Raw genomic sequence first — 20,860 nt, forward strand, 5'->3', positions numbered from 1 at the left:
ACTTGGTGGCAGTGTGAAGGACAATGGACAGCACTTTAACCCCTTACATATTTGCAATTTAAATCTTTTCTTAAATATTAAAAAAGATGTCCAACCAAGCATTTGGGTTATTGATGATAATTCAGACCCAAGTCCATCAAATCCGTAACAGTAGCGGGCAATTGTAGCTGTTCATGGACCATTTCTATTGATATTTTGCCGAAGCGTTCTTTAAAAGTCAAATGTATTTGAAAGACCTCTGATCTAATTGAATTAACCCTGCCGCATCATCATTATTCATATATGGCTGGCAATATAAACATTTACATTGTGCCTTCAGGGCGCCTGGCTGCTAACAGCTGAGAATGGCATGACAATGACACGCTAGATTTATTGGTCTGCATGCATCTGGGTCCCACTGTACCGCACTGGCTCCAAATGATCCAATCTGTCATAAAGAATATCTATCGGGGAGGGTCACAGCATGTTATTAACAAGCAAATATTATTAAATCCGCAACACCAAGAAGGAAACTGTGAAGACAAACTACTTCTTAGCAATCTGCAGATCTCTTCGGAGAAATGGGACGTTCTAATCAAAGGAAAGAAGAAATGTGGAAAATCCAATTAGGAAAAGTGAATGTCGGTCTGTAAGAAGTAATATGTGTCCCGACTTTGTTACGGCACAATTTACTGAATATTTGATATGTGTGCTTCTAACAAAATCATAACCTATGTGCGGAACTTCTATATTTTACATTATCCCCAATCCTTATGGCAACGTACAGTATATACAACATATTTATCATTGTCTTTTCTTTTTCAATAACTATCAATGCAAATCACCCCCTTTTTGCTCTGATTTTTGATGGCGCTGCTGTACTGCATCTGCATCAGATATTCATTGCTTTGCAGAGGAGCGAAGAGGTTATTATAAAAATTCTTGGGAAGCCTGGAACATAAATGTAGGTGGCATCTGGGACATAACTACTTGTTTGGATTTATAGGAGAATTCCAATGCAACCTCCAGCGAGGGACCACGGGAAATATCAATTTGCATCATGCATCTTGGGAAATTTCGTTAAGTGTCTGCCTTTGATGGAGGCTTGTATGATGCCTGGGAGGGGAAAAATATATCTTAAATTAAAAATGAAGCTTAAAATAAACAAAATCACAAAGGTCATAGATGATTTTCAGTGCTGGATTCAGTTATGTTTTTGGCTCAAATACCTTCTCAAGATAATCTATAGGATTCATTTATAGAATCTTGCCATGTGATACAAATCAAACCTGGTGTAGCTGAGCATGACATCTGGCTATTAGTAAGTCGATTGCTTTGTAAAATCAGTCATGTATGGACAACCACCAGTTGATCCTTAAGAATGGTTTGGCCATTATTCCTGTATTCGTTAGCTCTCCCTTTTATTATTACCTATTGCTCAGTAGCAATATATATAGTAGGCAGGCAGAAAGTCATATAGGCCATCCAAAGACGCATAGAGTAACACATCACAAATGTAAAAATCTCCTAAAATGATGACAGGTAGTTTCTGTATTGAAGCCGGGCAGCTTACACCTAGTGACAACCTCGTAGACGGCCTGTATGCACATTTAGTGTTTGTCCCATTTGGAATCTCTTTAGCTTAAAGAATTTTAAGTCAATTTTCTTTTTGGGACTTTAAAATGTCAACAATTATATATTACATTGCAAATGATTCACTCTCGGAAAACAAAAATACGGATGACATTTTGTTCATTGTATTTCCTATTGACCTTCAGAGCTCCTACTTCATTTAATTACTAGACTTCTGAGTTGTGGCATGTCACGGTATGCAGTCAGGCCATTAGTTTTTATTACAATATTACAATATCCACTCTCACAGCTTTTTTGTGTGTTGCGTGTGAGGCATTTGTTTTGCCACCCCCATCTAGAACATTTGAAAACTGTACTACTAATAATAACATTACATCCTCACATTAATAGAATTGCAGCTTGTAAGTCGATGCCTTTACTCATTGGTAGATGACAGATGGAATCTTAAATACAGGTGGCTTAATTCAGAGTTTTGGTTGTCAGATGTTCGCTACAATATTGTCTTTATGATGGGCTATTAAGATTTATATTTGAGTCTCAGAGTCAGCACATCTAGAAATATCTCAGGATGCTAATGTATTACACTTAATATCCACCTACTTTACAGTTCTTCAAGTAGCCTTTTGAGCATACTGTTAATTGCGTATTGATGACCCAACCCCTGCTGCCTGTATCACCATTATACATAAATACCAACTATATACAATGTTCCTTCTAATTTTTAGTAGTTGATGTCTGCAGAAATCGTATGTACTGTTATTTCCTGCTACAAAATTATGTGCCTACTGGCCAGCACTTTGCACCCACAGTACTTGCCCATCCCCCTGATTGCACCCACTGGACTTGCACCAGAACTCACATTGATCCTCCTCTTTCTCATTATCTCTCCCATTTTTGTCTCTCCCCCTTTCTCCCTATCTCACCTATTTCTCTTTATCTCTCTTTTCTCTCTTTATCTCCCTCCTGTCTCTCTACCTATTCTCTTTATTTCTCCCCTTTTCTTTGATCCTGCCCTTTCTCATTATCTCATCTCTCCTCTTTCCTTTTATCTACCACTCCCATTGTTCTTTATCTCCCCTTTTTCTTTATCTCTCCCTTTTCTTTATCTCTTCCTTTCCTCATTACCTCTACGCTTTATCCCCATCTCTTGTCATATCCCTGCACTCAGCATCAATTGCCGCCAGCATCACGAGGGAGCAGTATGAACAGACCTCCATGATCTCCCCAAGCAGCCCTGCTCCTTCAGTGGCAGGCATTCCAGTCCACCCCAGAGAAGGTGCCAGCACTGTCCGCGGTTAGTAACACTCTTTAGGTAAGCTGGTCCTAAAGAGTGTTACTATGAAAGGGGAGTTATAAGGGCAATTAATTATTTTGTTGCTGCGTATCAGAATGTCATGACTGCAGGAACTGGGTAAGGCTGAAGTATCTGCGCAGGGACAAGTTCAGGCTCAGAACCCTGTGTGGAATAGGCTGGGTCACATGCGCCTGGTTGGAGACAGCTATGTGCTGCATCTTTGGGTTTCTTCTTAGGCGCCATCCACAGGCACAGAACTATATGAACTGGCAGACAACAGCAGACTGGGAACTGGCAGACAGAAGCAGACTGGAAGATCTAAACAAGGTCAGGCAAGCCACAATCATGCATGATAAGGCCAAATTGTGGTACACTGGGATAAGACATAAACTAAAGAACAGTCCAAGGTCAATAGCCAGAAGATAATTGATCCAAATGGGTGCCAAACCAGGAGACGGAGCGTAAACGTAGACTGGAGCCAGCAGTCAAACACCAGAATACAAATACCAGATGTGTACCTACCAAGACAAAATATGAGGCCAGGGAAACAATGCTCCAGCAATCAAGGCTGGGAGCAACCCCAGTTATAAAGGCTTCAGGTTAGTAGCGAGCAACTTGTGTCAGGAACCTGATACAGAGTCGACGGGGATATAGAGATATGGACAGCCATGTTCAGCGTTTGCTGGTTCAAATCCCTTGGTTCCTGACACAGAATCGTTATGTTTCTTCTCTGATCTAAAAGAGATGACCCCAAGAGTCACCAAGACCCAGAAAAGCTAGTGGACATGTGCATCCAGGGAGGCTCTGTGGCACAGAGTTAAACTATAATTTACAGCAGTGTTTCTAATAACTAGGCATTAACACACACATAATGGTTGTGGCTGAGTGCTTTTGAATCCTGTTTAAAGTCAATGTATATAGGGCCATACAGGTTAAGTATAAAGACGCCAGGATGGGCAAAGTGCCTGTGGCATCGCAAGTTAAAATCTATCTCTGATCCACTTATACACTTTAGCCTCTGGGCTTCTATGGTGATCCTTAGGGTCTTTAAACACATTTTGCTTGAACAGGCGCACATTTGTGACGTTCTATCCTCCAGTGACAATTTCTTCTTAAATGGACATTCTGTGAGTAAAGCATCTAACAAAAAAATTACATTCTACTATCCTTGCCCGGGGAATACTATATAGACGTCTTATTGTGATACAATCTTCCTATCACAAATATGAGAGAAAAACTACGGTGGCCAAATCAGAAAGTAACAGCGGATGTCATTGCGTTCTCGAGAGTCATAATTAGATTATCAATACGGGGCTAAAACAGCACTGAACATACATCCTGCTGTTTTATTTCCCCCAGTTTGCATAAAAGAACTGGATAATGTTTAATGACAGCACACCTTTGTGTTGTAAATTGCACGTTGTGTAAGAGAGACGGGAAAACCCGGGCACAGATTATTAGCACTGACAGAATGAGGCCAGGTAGGGAAAAAAAATAATATTTCTACTGCAAAATAAGACCTGATGTAAAAGGCAGAGATATTTTTCTTGTGCAGTAAGGTTGCTGTCTGGCATTTTAATTGCAAGGCTCACTGCTGAAATATAGGGTGCCTACCTGTATGTTCCATAGCTCAGAGAGAGAGAAGAAAGGATGGGTGTGTAGGGCATATTTAGTGAGGTTCCTGCTCACTAAAACATGCGTAATAGCTGCTCAGGTAGCCAAAGTTTTGGGTACGTCAGGTGCTCTAAAAACTGAAGTTATCCTGAGCTCATGTTTCCACTGGGATCTGGTGCACTCATCAGCTCACAATGGAGCTTAAGTTTGTCACAGGTTGCAGCCATGTTAACAGTTCCAAAAAATTTAAGATGAGTATCATGTTTTTATCCAACAGCGATCATCGGCTTCAGGGACAACTGTAGGGCCATCTATTGTGTTTGTGTACAGACATCCAAAGGCCAATGGTCTGGCCAACGGTCTGGGACACTAAATTAGCAGACTCACACTAAGAACGTAACGTTATAAAGAATATTATGGTGTCAGCCATGATTCAGTTATCCTCCAGGAGCTGACTAATGTAACCTGCAATGTTAGCTGAAGTAATGTGTCTTGCACAGCATTAAAGAAACACCCACAAGTAGTCTACCATGTATAATATGTATAACATAGACTTTAAAAGCAGATAAGAACCATTCAGTCGATTTTTTTCCTGCTGTTAAGACTCAAACCCCAATGCATTCTTGGTCTCAACTTAGATTTAGGATAACCATATGCCCATCCCATACAGAACATATTTAAATTCCATTACTGTATTAATGTCGTATTAATACATGTATCTACCAAGGCCTACTGGGTAGTTATAACTGGGCTGTAGACAGCGGAAAAGCCCTGCTTTGTGAACCTTGGTAGGTTGGCGTTCCATAATGTTGTTTTGATGTGAAACCTATTTGCAAATTTTCACCCGAATATACATATTACACAGTCATGTTATAATGGGGTGGGCTTATGAATATTCCTTAAAAATGTTAAGTAGTTAAGTAGTTCTGCTATAAAATTCCCTGTGTCTTGTTTTTCCTCCTAAGGTACCCAAGACACATTTATTACTAGTATGTATGATCTTGTTTTTAATTAAAATTTAGATTAAATTAAACCTATTTAGATTGTATTATTTTGTCTTTTGTATTAAATTGTGACTAGTACAGGATCAAATGATTTGTATTTCAAAAACATATGGAGAGTCGACAGATATCCTTGACTTACTCTTCAGTTATTTATAATGGCCCTCAAAAGATGGTTGTCATAAACAAGATATATGCTATAAGTGCTGATCATAATATTGGTGATGACTTCATAATTCACCAGGGAGGCCACAACTGGTTTAAGTTTGGATATTAGGGCTCCTATTTTAAGCGTCTTGCTGTAGAAAGTGTTGGCTGCACCGCTGAACTGAGATATGAAGAACAGGATATAATGTTTTAAGTGTCATCACATAGTAGAATCTTTAGCAGACAGCAACTTCCTGCTCCTTTTTCATCTGCTCTTGGAACTGATTATATCCAGAAGGCGAAGTGAAAGAACATACTGTACCTAGCATTTCCTTGAGTGGATTCAAAGTTAATATTTGTGGAAGATTATGCGATGCCTGCAATCACCCAATGAACTTACACTGAGCTTCTGTTTGTAGTATGGTTCATTTTTTCTGACATGTTTTATGCCTCTTAGAGTGTTTTATTATAAAATAAAGTCCATGTGCGATATAGGTTCTACATGCAAATCTAGGGTGCTGGTGCCCCTTGGAAGCTTAGATCTTGGGACTCATTCTTCAACTTTATACGATTGTATAACATTAAGGTATACAATAACACTTAATTTTGTAGGAAAAAAGAAGGACCTGTGGATAATATGCACCCACCACATTAGGTGACCGGCCGTTGAGACGGATCAATGATCAGTGACCAGAGGCATCATTAATCATTGATCAGATAGAAATGTATTAGGTTAAAAATTGTTAAAAATAAATATTCGGTAGGAAAAATCATTAATAATTATCTCTGTAGTAGATTATGAGACAGACATGTTTTTTTTTACAGAGATCAGTAAACAAACATTGTTTGCTTCAAAGTATGTGTCAATAAGAGCTGACTTGCATTTTTTTGTGGAGTGGTTGAAGTGTCAAATTGAGAATCAATAGTGCTGTTATATCATAGCGGGTCATTAGAACTGGATATGTGTGGTTAGTTGGAGATGGGAAAGGACTGTGTATGTCCTCTAGAGCAACTAGGTGTTTTAGATGGGTTAGCAGCTTTTCACATTATTTGGGGGGGAATTATAATTATAGTGGGGAATGTAAATGATTGATTTGGATGTAATCACAAAAAATAGAGAAATTTTATTTTGCTGACCTGAAAAAATAAATCCTAAGTAATGTCCCATTTTTGTGTCTGAGTTTACACATACAAATTCCATGTTTTGTTTTTTTATAATGTTATTTTGTCACATTGTTAAGCGTATTTTTTTAATTCTTATTCTTTCTTTTTTCTGGTAGAGCGTATCATGTCACTGCTTGGGGGATACCATTTGCTTTTTCCTGCCTCCCCCTATTTGGAGACTATTATGGCCCCGCTGGAGCATGGTGGTAAGTGTTGCTGTCTATGTCCAAGCACAAATTCTAGTAGCTTTAAAAAGTAGAATGATCCTCACACCTTGGTCCATAGATTACCAGGGACTTGCACATCCTGTTTGAGATCACAATGATACAATGTCTAACAGTGCCTTCAATTATTATTTGTTAATGGATACACAAACGATGTGCCTGTTGTAAAATCACCCACCAAATGTTTTGCTTCTCTTGCTTTTTGGTGTTCCAAAAATACACTTGGCTTTATGGTCATGTATTGCATGAGCCTGTTTAATCATTTCACTTTAAGTAGTTGATGAAAGTTGAAAGAGTAACACAGCATGAGGATTATGGCATATTTTCAATTACTATGTCCTTGTCTTCATAAGGCTGCAATTCTAATCAAGCTCCTCTGAGGTGGGGAGGAGATCATTACATTTTCTGTCCATGGTTGGAGGGTCAAGGAGGCTGGAGTTGATCCAGTGGGACATGTCAGGCAGATACTGCCTAAAGCAAAACAAGTAAGGAGCCTTAAGCTATTCCATTCTCACCCAATAGGCTTTTCAGTTGAGTGCCTTCTGGTGTATGAGAGATTGGTGCTCTGCATTTGGAGTTTTGTGTTCAGATGGGTTTTTTTCTTCAGTTTTTTACTATGTAACAACTGCTTCCAACACTGCAAATTTTATGCTGGAGAAGCGGTTCTAAAAGGGTTTTTTTCCTCACACGTACCTACCTAATGCTATACATAAATGCACGTCGTCACTCTAAAGGCACACACTATCGCTCACACTTACATATATACACACACTCACACACATAATTCCACACACATATATGTAACAACACTCTCCCCCACTCCGACATCCTTACTTTGTGATTTATACACAGCAGGCACAGTTTATAAAATCAGACAGTGTGTATCATAATTGTCCGTTGTTTGGAATCTGTTAACAAAGCTATGCGGTGCAATCCACAATCTATCAGTGCATAGTTTGCACTGACATCATCCACACAAGGCTGACATCACACACGCTCTGCATAGCCTATGATAGGATATTATTTTTACAATAAATAATCTCAGGAGAAGGTTGCGTGGGCTGGTGACCGTGTGTGACGAGGTTAGTGGCCACACTTGAAAAAATGCTTTCCTAGAATGAAATGCAGGTGAATCTTTCATTGTTTTGAGTCATTCTGGGAGCTAATCTAATGAAAATCCACATGTCCTTCGGTGATGATGTTACCAGCTAGCTATGTCGCAGGAAGGATTAAATATTTCCATAAATAGCACACGGTCCTTTTCCTGACCGGTACCCACAGGCAGAATATTACACCAAACCTGGAGACAATTCATGCGATTGTTTACATAAAGAGTTAACTCAATGCGTTTTACGGCGTCATTTCTCATAAAATGGCCTTGAACTATTTTTAGGGTAAATCAAAATCTTTATTTTTGAATTTTCAGTACATAACAAAAACAAAAAGGGGGGGTACAGAAGGAAAAGGGGGGACATGAGGCAAAAACTGAAAGAGAGCATCGCGGTGGGAGACCTGAAGAAACACATCACATCATATGAAAGACATTGTGCATGATAACAGCTCACATAGGTGCAGTGAAGAGTTGCACGTCAAGGGGCAATGAAATACGTGCAATAAAACATAACTGTTGGAACCACAGGATACAGCAAAACCCACTGTGCGAGCACAAAGGAGGCTATGGAAGAAGCCCTCATGGGAACGCCACCCAAAGGGAGGAAAATGACAAGGACGGGTAAGAGAAGAGAGGGGAAGGCGTGAAGGCCAAAAGGAAAGAGGGGAAAGACGAAAAGGGGGGTATCAAAGTGAGAGACCCAAGGGAACACAAAACAAGATAGCAGGCGAGGGACAAGGCGCAGAACAGCCGCGCACCCACGTGCACAACAGGCCATAGGGCACGAGACAAGAAGTCATAGACAGCGGAACATAGGAGAATGGTGAGTAGTACGCCATAGAGGTGCTGCGTGATAAGGTAGGAACCCAGGGAAAGAGAGAGAAAAAAAAAAAAAAAAAAAAAAAAAAAAAAAAAAAAAAAAAAATAAAAAAAATAAGGAGGGGGAAAGACAAGGGAGATAAGATACACGCCTCCCAACTACCTCGACCCAACCCAGGGAAAAGCGTTTCAGTGCAACTAGTCCAACAGGGGGCAAATAGCAGGGCCGGAGACGAACTCCAGCCAATAAAACCAGGTCTTCTGGTATCTTGCCTCCGCACCCGTGGCGAGTAAACGTAATTCCTCCAGGACCCTCGTTTGCTCAACCCGGAGGACCCACTCCTTGAAGGTAGGCGGAGCAGGGTCACCCCAGTGTAATGGGATGAGTGCCTTAGCAGCCGTGAGAAGATGGCGCGTAATAGACCTGCGGAACCATCGTTCCGAGAGGGAGGTATGAAAAAGAAGGCAGAACTCCGGGGTGAATGGAACCTCGCGGTCTGTAAGGCGTCGCAACTGGGCATGAACGGATTTCCAGAAGGGAGCAATGCGAGGACACTGCCACCACAAGTGCAGGAGAGAGCCCGGGGAGGCGTCGCATCTCCAACACCTGTTCGGCACGTCAGGGCGGTACAGGGATGTCAATGCCGGGGGACGGTACCACAAAGCTAGGAGCTTGTAAGACATTTCCCGGTCAGCAGTACTCACGGAACAACAGTGGGTAAGGACGCATATCTTGTCCCATTGCTCCGCCGTAAAGGCAACCTGCAGCGCAGATTCCCACCGTCCCATAAACGTAGGAGGCACCGGGTTAGACGCCTCAAGGAGTAGACCGTAGAGCCGCGAAACACCATGAGGCGGGAGCTCAGCAGCAACACAGAGGTCCTCAAACACAGTGAGAGCACGCGACAGAGTGTGCCTCCGGGGTAACGACCGCACAAAGTTGCGGAGTTGGGCATAACGGAACACGTCCAGAAGAGAAGGGGGTGTGTGGCGAGAAAGTTGATCCAGAGGCTTAAGGCCAGCCCCAGAGAGGTAAGCGCGGATCTCCGACCTCCCGTCCCCAGACACAGGCGAAAGGAAGGCACCACTCATCCCAGGAGGGAAGTCAGGGTTATACCTAACTGGTGTCAGAGGCGAGGGCACAGAGGATAGCCGTGTCCTCCTAAGAACCTGGGACCAGACCGCAAGGGTAGCCCGTATGAAGGGATGGGGCAAAGCCACACCCCGAGCAGTGGGAGACAGGAGCCACGGCAAAGAGGACGCAGGAAGGCCTAGCAAAGCAGAATCCACGGCCACCCATTGTTTATGTGCAGGGCTATGGGACCATTCCATAACGCGTAACAAGTGGCATGCCCTGTAATAAGTGCGGGGACAGGGCAACGCCAAACCGCCTTTAGATTTGGGGAGAATCAGCGTAGCCAGGCGTACCCTAGGGGCCCGAGAGCCCCAGACAAACCGCAGAAAAGCTGCACGCAGAGAGGCAAAGAAAGAGGGAGGGATAGCAACAGGGAGGGTCTGAAACAGGTATAGAATACGAGGCATGATGTTCATTTTAAGCACATTGATGCGACCCAACCAGGAGATCGTCAACGACTTCCAGGACAGTAGATCAGACCGGACAGTGGCCAGCAAAGGGGAGAAATTATAGTGGAACAGTTGGGAGAAGTCAGACGTCAACCAAGTCCCCAGGTACTTGAGCTTAGAGCTACACCAGGCAAAAGGGAAGGAGGCCTTCAGGGGACAGACCACCTCTTGAGCCAGGTTCACGTTCAGTATTTCAGACTTGGAGGCGTTGAGTTTAAAATTAGTGAGGGCGCCGTATATGGAAAACTCCCGGAGGATGTTCGGGAGAGTGACATGAGGGCGGGTGATAACGAAGAGGAGGTCATCTGCGTAACCCAAAATCTTATGATCAGTTCCCCCGACCCGTAACCCACAGATGTCGGGGTTCATCCGGACAGCTTGGAGGAAGGGCTCAACAGAAAGCACAAAAAGCAGGGGGGACAGCGGGCAGCCCTGCCGGGTCCCGTTCCGAATAGCAAAGGAACCCGAAAGAGAGCCGTTAACACGGACACGAGCCGAGGGGGTAGAATACAGGGACCGAATCCAGGTCAGCAGACCAGGACCGAAACCCATGTGCGTCAGGGTGGACAGCATAAAAGGCCAGTCCACCCTGTCGAAAGCCTTCTCTGCGTCCGTGGAAAGCAATATAGTCGGAGTGGCAGTGTGCTTGGCGTAGTGCATAAGTGTAAGGGCCCTAATAGTGCTATCCCTAGCCTCACGCCCAGGGATGAAGCCGGTCTGGTCCGGGTGGACCAGAGAGGACATAAAGGGCTTAATACGGTTAGCCAGGATCTTGGCCAACAGTTTCAGATCTGCGTTCAGAAGCGAGATTGGCCTATAGCTGCCGCATTGCTCTGGGTCTTTACCCTCTTTAGGGATCAGGGTAATCGAGGCCGACAGAGTATGATCCGGAATACTAGTGCCAGTTAAGATGGAGTTAAAGGCACTCACAAAGTGAGGACCCAAAACGTCCTTGAATTCCGAGTAATAACGCAGAGGAAGCCCATCTGGGCCGGGGCATTTCCCAGCCGGAGAAGACTTAAGGGCCAAGAGAAACTCAGGTAGCGTGATTGGGGAGTCTAGCGTGGCTGCGTCGTCCGCCGAGATAGTCCGCTTAATAGTCTTAGCCAAATAGGACCTAACGTCCGCTGACTGACTAGGAAGGGAGGGGCCCGGAGGGGTCGTGCGGAGATTGTAGAGGCCCTCATAGTAACTCTGAAAGCAACGAGAGATATCAGACGGGTGCGAGTGAAGGAGACCACTCGAGGAGCGGATCTTGGGTACATAGGTGGGTTTCCGTACAGCCCGTAGCGCCCGAGCCAGGTGTTTACCTGGCTTATTGCCATGTTCATAATATAGTGCCTTGGTTTTCAGAAAGGAGTTGTGCAACCTGCGGTTGAGAATCGAGGCCAGCTCACCCCGAAGAGACAAGAGGAGCTGCAGGTCGCTTCCCGACATGGAAGATTTGTGCGCCTGCTCCGCCAAGGCTATATCAGTATAGAGCTTGTCTATCTTCTCCCGCTCAGCGCGTTTGCGCCGAGAGCACTCCTTGATAAAATGTCCCCTAATTACACATTTGTGCGCCTCCCAGACCATTAATTCAGAGGTACCTTGGAGCAAGTTCTCCCGAAAATAACAGCGGAGGACCTCGAGCGATTCAGAGCGGGCCAGCACGTCAGATAAAACAGATTCATTGAGACGCCATGAGCCCCCAGTGGGACGGGGCAGGGGGGAAGCCAGGGAAAGAGATAAAGGGGCATGGTCCGACCAGGTAGCCGACCCAATGGCAGAACGGCGAAGAAGAGTGGCAAAGTGGCAAGGAAGAAAGAAGAAATCGATGCGGGAATATGAGTTATGAGGCGTGGAATAGAAAGTGTAGTCCCGCACATTAGGATGGAGAGCCCTCCAGCAGTCGACTAGTCTGTGCGTAGTAAGGAGGGAATGAATCCTGCGGAGGACATGGCGAGGAGTCCGTGAGGACCCGGAAGAGGTGTCTAAAGCCGGGTACAGCGCCACATTAAAATCCCCCCCCAGGACTAGAATCCCCTCCTGAAAGCCAGTGAGTTTTTGCAGGACAGAACGAAGAGTGATATGTTGGCCTCGGTTAGGGAGGTAGACATTCACCAACGTGTACGTTTGATCCGCGATCGTGCCCTTAACCAGTAAATACCTCCCCTCGGAGTCCGCTATAACGTCTAGAGCTTTGAAGGGGACCTGGGCAGAAAAAATAATCGCTACCCCCTTAGCCTTCGCTGTCGGGTTATTACTGAAAAAACTGGTGGGGTAGGAGCGGCAGGAGAGCCGGGGAGCACGAGGCCCCAAGAAGTGAGTTTCCTGAATAAAGGCGATGTCTACCCGACCCCTACGGAGATCTCGGAAGAGGGAGGAGCGTTTCTCAGGGGTATTAAGACCCTTGACATTGAGCGAAAGAAGGTTAAGCCCACGTGTATGGGAAGACGACATGAGAGAAAAAAAAAAAAAAAAGAAAAAAAAAAAAAAAAAAAAAAAAAAAAAAGGGTAGAGGGGGGGAAGAAAAGAAGCGGGAGCAAGGCGGAGGAAGAAAGGGAGAAAGAACGGAGGGACCTGGTAAGGTGAAGGACAAATAAAGAAAAACACCAACTACGCCCGACGGGTATTATACACCCGACAACAACAGGGCGTCTCTGTGTAGGGGAACAGACGAGACCACGAGAAAGGTGGAACCACCAAATACGAAAACAGAACAGAAAAGAAACACAAAACCAAAAATGAGTGAACCAGGTGCGGGCCGCCGCCCGCCACTCTTTACTAGATAAAACATTAATAGCTATATCGACAATCAGAGGACCGCTGTGCAAGTCAGAACCCAACCATTGAAAAGAAACAAAATGCCTTCAACGGTATCAGCGTAGGATAGAGAGGCCGAACGTCATGGGGAGAAAATAAATAAAACAGGCATATATATATACATACATTATGCATAGGTAGAGAGATAAGTGTGATGTGGTGTGCGCATGGCCTGTAAGTACAGGCATGGGGCAGAATCATCACCTGCTCGGAGGCGGTAGGGGAAAGGTAACCAGCGCGCACGTAGCAGCGCCAGAAGCATAGCTCCCCCCAGCCGTAGTGTAAAAAAAAAAAAAAAAAAAAAAAAAAAAAAAAAAAAAAAAAAAACAGTGTGTATAGGCATACAGATAGACGTGGTGTGGTGCGTGCATGGCCCGGAGAACCAGGCGAGGGGCAGAGTCGTCACCCGCTCAGAGGGACGGGGGAACCAACACCGAAGGCAAGGCGCCCCCCAGCCACATCAGCAGTGCAATCATAACAGCAATGTAAGCACAAACAAGAGATAAAAATAAAAAAAAAAAAAAAAAAAAAAAATAAAAAAATAAATAAATAAATAAATAAATAAATAATAATAATAATACAGAGAGACGTGATGTGGTGCGCGTATGGCCCACAGGGACAGGCAGGAGATGAGGCAACCAGTGCACACATAAGAGCCCGAGCAAGGCGCCCCCAGCCGCAGCGGCTGTGACTAATATGAGTTCGAGTAAGTGCGTGCATGCAAAAAAAAAAAAAAAAAAAAAAAAAAAAAAAAATAAATAAATAAATAATGATAAGTAAGTGGGGGGGGGACATATATGAACAGCGTGTATAGGCATACATATGGACGTGATGTGGTGCATGCATGGCCCGGAGAACCAGGCGAGGGGCCGAGTCGCCACCCGCTCAGAGGCGTCAAGGACGGGGGAACCGACAGCACCGAAAGCAAGGTGCCCCCCAGCCACATCAGCAGTGCAAAACATAAAATACATAGACAGTAAATCATAAACAGATGATAAAGTAAAACAGAGAGATGCGATGCGGGACGTGTATGGCCCATAGGTCATAAAAAAAAAAAAAAAAAAAAAAAAAAAAAAAAAAAAAATTAAAAATAAAAATAAATAAATAAATACATACATAGACAGGTAGACATAAAGGCATGAGAGGAGGCAACCAGTGCACACAGAGCCCGAGCAAGGCGCCCCCAGCCGCAGTGGCTGTGACTAATGCGAGTTCAAGTAAGTGCGTGCATGTAAAAAAAAAAAAAAAAAAAAAAAAAAAAAAAAAAAAAAAAGGGGAAAACGAAAACAGCAAGGGCAAAAACGAAACAAATCAAGGAATAAACGAAAGAATAAACGGCGTTAATAACGGCGGAGCAGGCAATACGCGTGAAAGTCCTCTACTCCTCAATAGGGCCTAAGCGGCGAGAGGCCAGTACAGCAGGAGAGTGCGTGGAAGGGTCGGGTGGAGATCGTCGTCTCACAGGGTCAGGGCGCCGAGGTCTGCGCGGCCCGGGTAGTGGGTTGAGAGGACGACCAGAAAGGGCATCAACATCCACCCAGTCAGAGATCTGGAGATCCGGCAGGGCCAAGAGGCGCAGCACCTCAGGGATGTCGTGGTGGTGCGTGATAGTCAGGGACCTGTTGCCATGCCTGATAACCAAGGCAAACGGGTAGCCCCAGCGGTAGGGGATGCGGAGCCGCCGTAGCTCGGCTAGTAAGGGACGCAGTGCCCGCCTCGCCTGAAGCGTCAGGTCAGAGAGGTCCTGGTAGAAGGAAATTGGGTGTCCTCGGAAGGACCACTCACCAACCTCCCTGGCGCGGGCCATGATGCTTTCTTTCAGGCGGAAGTCTGTTAGGTGGCAAATTATGTCCCGAGGAGGGGACCCTGGATCTCCACGAGGGCGCAGAGCGCGATGGGCCCTGTCCGCGGGCACGGGGGTGTCCAACGGGCGCCCCAGAAGGCCGTTGAAGATCTCCTCCAGAAGGCCAAAGACATCCTCCGACGCATCCGGTTCGGGAACCCCTCTGATCCGCACATTCTGCCTCCGGCTGCGGTTGTCTATATCTTCAACTCGCCGACGCAGCTCCCTGAGGTAATGAGTGTGGCGGTCACCCATGCGTTGCGTAGTAGCGAGAGCGAGTTTATTCTGGGTCTCCGAGCCCTCCAGGGCCAGGACCCGCTGCTCCAGGGCCGACAGGTCAGTACGCAGGGCCGACACCTCATCCCGGACCACCTGCTTGAGCTCGGCAATTAGGAGCGAAAAGTCTGCCTTCCACGGGGCCGAAGAGAAGAGCTGCACAACCTCTGGGGGATGAGAAGGTGGAGGCAGGCGCGTGGTGGAAGCCGATTCCTCAGCCGAGGAAGAGCTTGCAGGAGAAACAGCCACGTGGTCCTCCGAGGCCTCTGAGGCCTGCGACGCCAAGTCCGCCGGGGTGCAGAAATATTCACGGAGAGAGGCCGAGGTGGACCTGCGGCGATCCCCAGCTGGTGAGGGGTCAGAGACCGTCTTCTTATTTCGCCCCATGCTGGTGTAGCGGTCAGATGTCGTCGGATAGAAGGCGAGCGGCGGCGGAGCAACTAGCTCATGCGGCCATCTCTCTCGGCGGTCAGACACGCCCCCTTGAACTATTTTTAAGGCTGCTCATTTTTGTTGTGAGGCCCCCGAAGTGTTTATACGGTTATCATCAATAAACATTTTTCTTGCCGCAAATGCAAGGCAGCAACGTGAGCAGAAAAGCTACGAGGCAGCAGGAACGGAACATTTTCTCCGCCAATTGTTTTTCTTCTTATCACATTTTTCAGCCGCTGCTTTCCACGCCGAGCCGGTACATTCGACAGTCATGCCCCTAACTCTAAAAATCTGCTGTGTTTTTATTTGCCTCGGTCAGATATGACGAGCAATCACAGTACCCACTCGCCCCACAACCGCACACACATCCAGAGTCCCTTAAATGTCACTTCAGCATCTTCAAAGGCAAGTTTATTAGTTTTCTGACTCCAAAACATTTCGAGATACGATACAAAAGACACGCTGGAGCCCCGTGGGTATGTGCACATTAACACTGTGTTTTTTTGAAGGCGGTTATGTCTTTCATGGATGTTAATTCCTATGCTGGGAGACAAGCTGAAATTTTTCATGCGTGGTCTGTCATACTCTTTCCTGTTTAATGCAGGCTGAGATGAAAATTAATTTTCATTAGTTGACACAGTCTGACCTAGAACCAAAGGCAGGGCGGAAGCATTTAAAGGGGTTTTACGCTTGGAACCGGATCTTTGGAACCCGGGAGGGCAGGCAGAGCTTTGATTGTGTGTTGAAAATACAGATTTTGTGCTTTCGTATTAAGGCAGGAAAAGCAAATCATTAGGTGAAGGTGGGTGAGCTGGCCCGGCGGCTTGCAATGAGTCCTGCTGAGCCAATCTCAGATCTTAGGTCATGCGGTTGAATATACCATGGTCCTGAAGGGGTTAAGGGGTATGGCCATGCAATGAAGTATCGAAAAGAGGGCGCCTTGTGAAAAATGTGTTTTGCTAAGCGGCACTGGGCAAACACTGTTGCTATGAAACAGCAGACTGTACTTTGTTTTATAACGAACGGTTTTGTAACTGTTTCAGTGCCGGATTGCTCATCTGTGCATTTAATAGCAGTGATAGGGAGGTACGTAGAGAAATCGTTTTTTTATCCACACTTTTTTTTTCCTAGCTCAGTTCTATTACATACCAAAAGAAAAGTCATGCTAACTGTGACGTGCAACCCCTAGCAATCAATCTTTGGCTGTCACTGCATCATGCGTAGTTGAACCAGTGCGGTTTCATCAAAGTCTCCTCACACATTGAAATATGCATTGTACAGGACCAGCTCAGCTCTTCATGTAAGAGAAACTTGCCAGTGTTGGCCCTTCATAACGAGTTGTGAACTAAAAAAGTCGAAACCACTACTCTCCTATCAACTGTCTCTTTAGTGAACAAACGTCTCTGTGGAGCTGCTTGGCTCTACCTGGTTTGGCTTGTTTTTAGCATATTAGTGGGACATAGTGGTTTATGGATCGCAGCAGGGTTTGGGAATACAGAGAATGGACTGGAAGGGTATACATGGGTAATATTTGGCTGAGCCGGCATTGGCTTGAGCCCAACTCCTGGCACTGCCTTGCTCATGCAGATTGAAGTAGTACAAGATGGCTCAAACCATTCCTCTTATTTAGCATCTTGGTCTCGGAGGACATTATTTTGCTTGAGGATGGCTCAGCTTAGACATGCTTTTACAAGCCAGGTGCAGGCACTGACCCATCTCCAGCTTGGCCCGTGCCATACCACATGCCTGCCAGTCCACCTTGCACATGCACAGGACACCTGGTGATGCTGCGTACCAGGAGGTAAGGAGTTAACCTTAGTATAAAGTGAGCGCAACATGTCTAATTTATTGGAATGAAGAGCATCAAGGAAGCAAACACTGCTTGCTTTACTGATCTCTGAAAAAAACTACTGTCGCTTTAATGCTAGGTATGTGGACTCGCATAGCTGTTAAGAAAACCGAGAATTTCAAAGTTTTTCTTTCCACTAATTCAATTTGTGATGCTACCAAACTAAAGGGGTCTTTTCAGGAGTTTCTGTGTTTCCTGATAATTACCGTATTTGCTCGATTATAAGACGACCCTGATTATAAGACGACCCCCCAAAATCTGAATATTAACTTAGGAAAAAAAGAAAAAGCCTGAATATAAGACGACCCTAAAGGAAAAAAGTAAATGTTAATTCATGTAAACTATTTTTTTTAATAAAAGCTATGATTGAGAAAAATATTTTTTTTTTGTTTTTATTTCTTTTATATTTTCTATTGTATTTTCCAACCTGTCCCCCAGTTACGCACATCTGCCCCCAGGCTTGCCACACCAATATGGCACTGTGGCCCATGATATGCCTTTTAACCCTCTATATGCCACTGTGCCCCATGGTATGCCTTTTGACCCCCTATGTGCCACTCTGCCTCCAGAAATGCCTTATACCCCTATATCCCATTCTGGCATTTAGGGGGTTAAAATGCATATTATGGGGCAGAGTGGCATATAGGGAGGTATAAGGCATTCCAGGAGGCAGAGTGGCATTAAGGGAGTTAAAAGGCATTATATAGAGCACTCTGCCTCCAGAAATGCCTTATACCCCTATATGCCACTCTGGCATTTAGGGGGTTAAAAGGCATATTATGGGGCAGAGTGGCATATAGGGAGGTATAAGGCATTTCAGGAGGCAGCATGCACTATTAAATGCCCCCTTAACGCCACTCTGCCTCCTGAAATGCCTTATACCTCCCTATATGCCACTCTGCCCCATAATATGCCTTTTAACCCCCTAAGTGCCAGAGTGGCATATAGGGGTGTAAGGCATTCCAGAAATGCCCTACACACACACACACACACACACACACACACACACACACACACACACACACTTACTTACTTACTTACTTACTTACCGGTGCTTCCAATTTCCTGGTGTATTGCCGGGGCAGCGGGTTGACGTCTCATTCCGCGGCAGCCGGAAGGAGGTGGAGTTGGCAGCGGGGGTTTGTATGCGTCCGTCGCAAATACCTTCCCCGGCTGTCAGCGATCAGGAACTCTGGAACAATGATCTCTGACAGTCGGGGAAGGTATTTGCGACGGACGCATACAAACCCCCGCTGCCAACTTCACCTCCGGAAGCACCGGTAAGTGTGTGTGTGGGGGGGGGCGACGACAGGAGGATCCAGGTCCCCTGCAGCGGTGCGGGGGATCTGGATCTTAGTCTCCTAATCAGACCTCTATTTGAGGTCTGATTAGAAGACGACCCCGATTATAAGACGAGGGGTATTTTTCAGAGCATTTGCTCTGAAAAAAACCTCGTCTTATAATCGAGCAAATACGGTAATACCAAACTGTATTTGTTCTGGGATTTTTGGATTTTGCTTCTGACGTAGTTTTATACATGCCCTATATTTGCATTTCTGATTTTCATTTAATGGATGTAATATCTTTTATAAGAAACAATTATGTCCATTTTATGATTTATAAGATAAAGTCCGGAGGATAATGTGTTTCTATAGAATAAACAGTGCTCTGTGGATTTTAATATTGATTTTTTTTCCCAGTAGAAGGGTTTGTATAACAACTGGGAAAAAAAATAAAACAGTTGTGTTCTTCCTGTAATCTTTTTACTTTTCTTAAGATTCTTAGATCAACAAATAAAAAATTGGGTTTGAACGATGACAGGACAAAATACAGACGATACAATCTCAACTTCACTGTGCAATAATAATTGGAAATGTAATGGAAATTGCGGTGTCCCAGATTTTAATTAATTATATGTTAAAATTCATTAGCATAAAATAAAAAATACTTTAAAGAATAATGCATTCATTTTGAAACCTTACTACAATACACTGCAAAGAAAATTTATATCCAGAAAGAAATGAAGCTTAAACATTTTTTGATGCAAATTAAAATTGGAAATATATCAGGAAAACTGAGCTATGGAGGACAACCAATTTATTGTTTAATCAGAATTTAGTCATAGAATCATATTTAATATTAGGAATGCCAATGGCCTTTCTGTTACCCTTTTCTAACCCCATTTTTTTCGCTCATCTGTCACCCAAAGTATACTTTCTCCTATCACCCAGTTTTCCCCACTCATTTTCAGTCTCATTTTGATCTCATTCCCAGTCTCCTGATCTCTCCCATATGTATGCCTGGGAACATCCCAGGGCTGGCCACTCGGAGATCCCCCTCTCCTGCTCTTTATAGGTAGCAGGAAGGGGGAGCAGCCATGAAAGGGGGTAGATTTAGCCATGTATAGAGTCGAAGCTAGACTTTGAAGATCTCGGAAGTGTGAACGGGGTAGATGAGAGAGACTCTCGGTGGAACCCGATTTCATGTTCTGCCCCGTAAGCATACCTGGGAACTTCCAATCACAGGCTACCTGAAGCTCTCCTACTGGGGAGGAGTTGCTTTGTAAAGGGACAGGGATAACCCTGGACCCTTTTTAGTGGGAGGGAAGTGGGTTAGGAGTAGGCGGGAAGTGGGTGTGGCCAAATGCCACTCCCTTGCCCAGAGAAAGAAGAAACTCACCTGGAGACCCAGGTATGCCCATAAGTTTGAGTCACCCAGTCTTTTTTCTTATCTCCTCTCATAGGTTCCCCGTTTCTCCGTAACAGTGATGGAATTTAAACATGCTCTTCTACCTGTTCTTCTGAATTTAACCCTTTTATAAGACAAGACCAAAAACAACAAAAATAGTTAAATAATTTGTACGGCAAGAGAAATGGGTGGACTTAATGGGTAAAATGCCCCTTATCTCTTGTTAAAGTTCAATATCGGGAGGATGGTCTTCAGGATCTTCATGCCACAAAAGATCACATACTTCCAGACCTGATAGTTTTGTTCTTGGTTCCTCAGGGCAAAAATAAAGAGTTGTTTAGTGAGGATGAGAAAGAAGAAGAAAAAAATATCTTTATCGTTTTATTTATGTTTTTTTATTCTCTATCCCCATCTGTTAAATGTGGTTTTCTTGTCTA

General features: G+C 44.7%; 1 protein-coding gene across 1 annotated transcript in view; it reads left to right on the forward strand.

The window, feature by feature from the left end:
• The window catches only part of LOC128474981 (uncharacterized), a 164,057-nt gene that overhangs the window by 77,842 nt on the left and 65,355 nt on the right, over positions 1 to 20,860 (forward strand). The window contains exon 7 of the mRNA XM_053457435.1: positions 6,909 to 6,998. Coding sequence (XP_053313410.1) covers positions 6,909 to 6,998 — 90 coding nt within the window. The remainder of the gene's footprint in view (positions 1 to 6,908; positions 6,999 to 20,860) is intronic.

The sequence above is a fragment of the Spea bombifrons genome, chromosome 2 (assembly GCF_027358695.1).
Source record: "Spea bombifrons isolate aSpeBom1 chromosome 2, aSpeBom1.2.pri, whole genome shotgun sequence".
Taxonomy (NCBI): Eukaryota; Metazoa; Chordata; class Amphibia; order Anura; family Pelobatidae; genus Spea; species Spea bombifrons.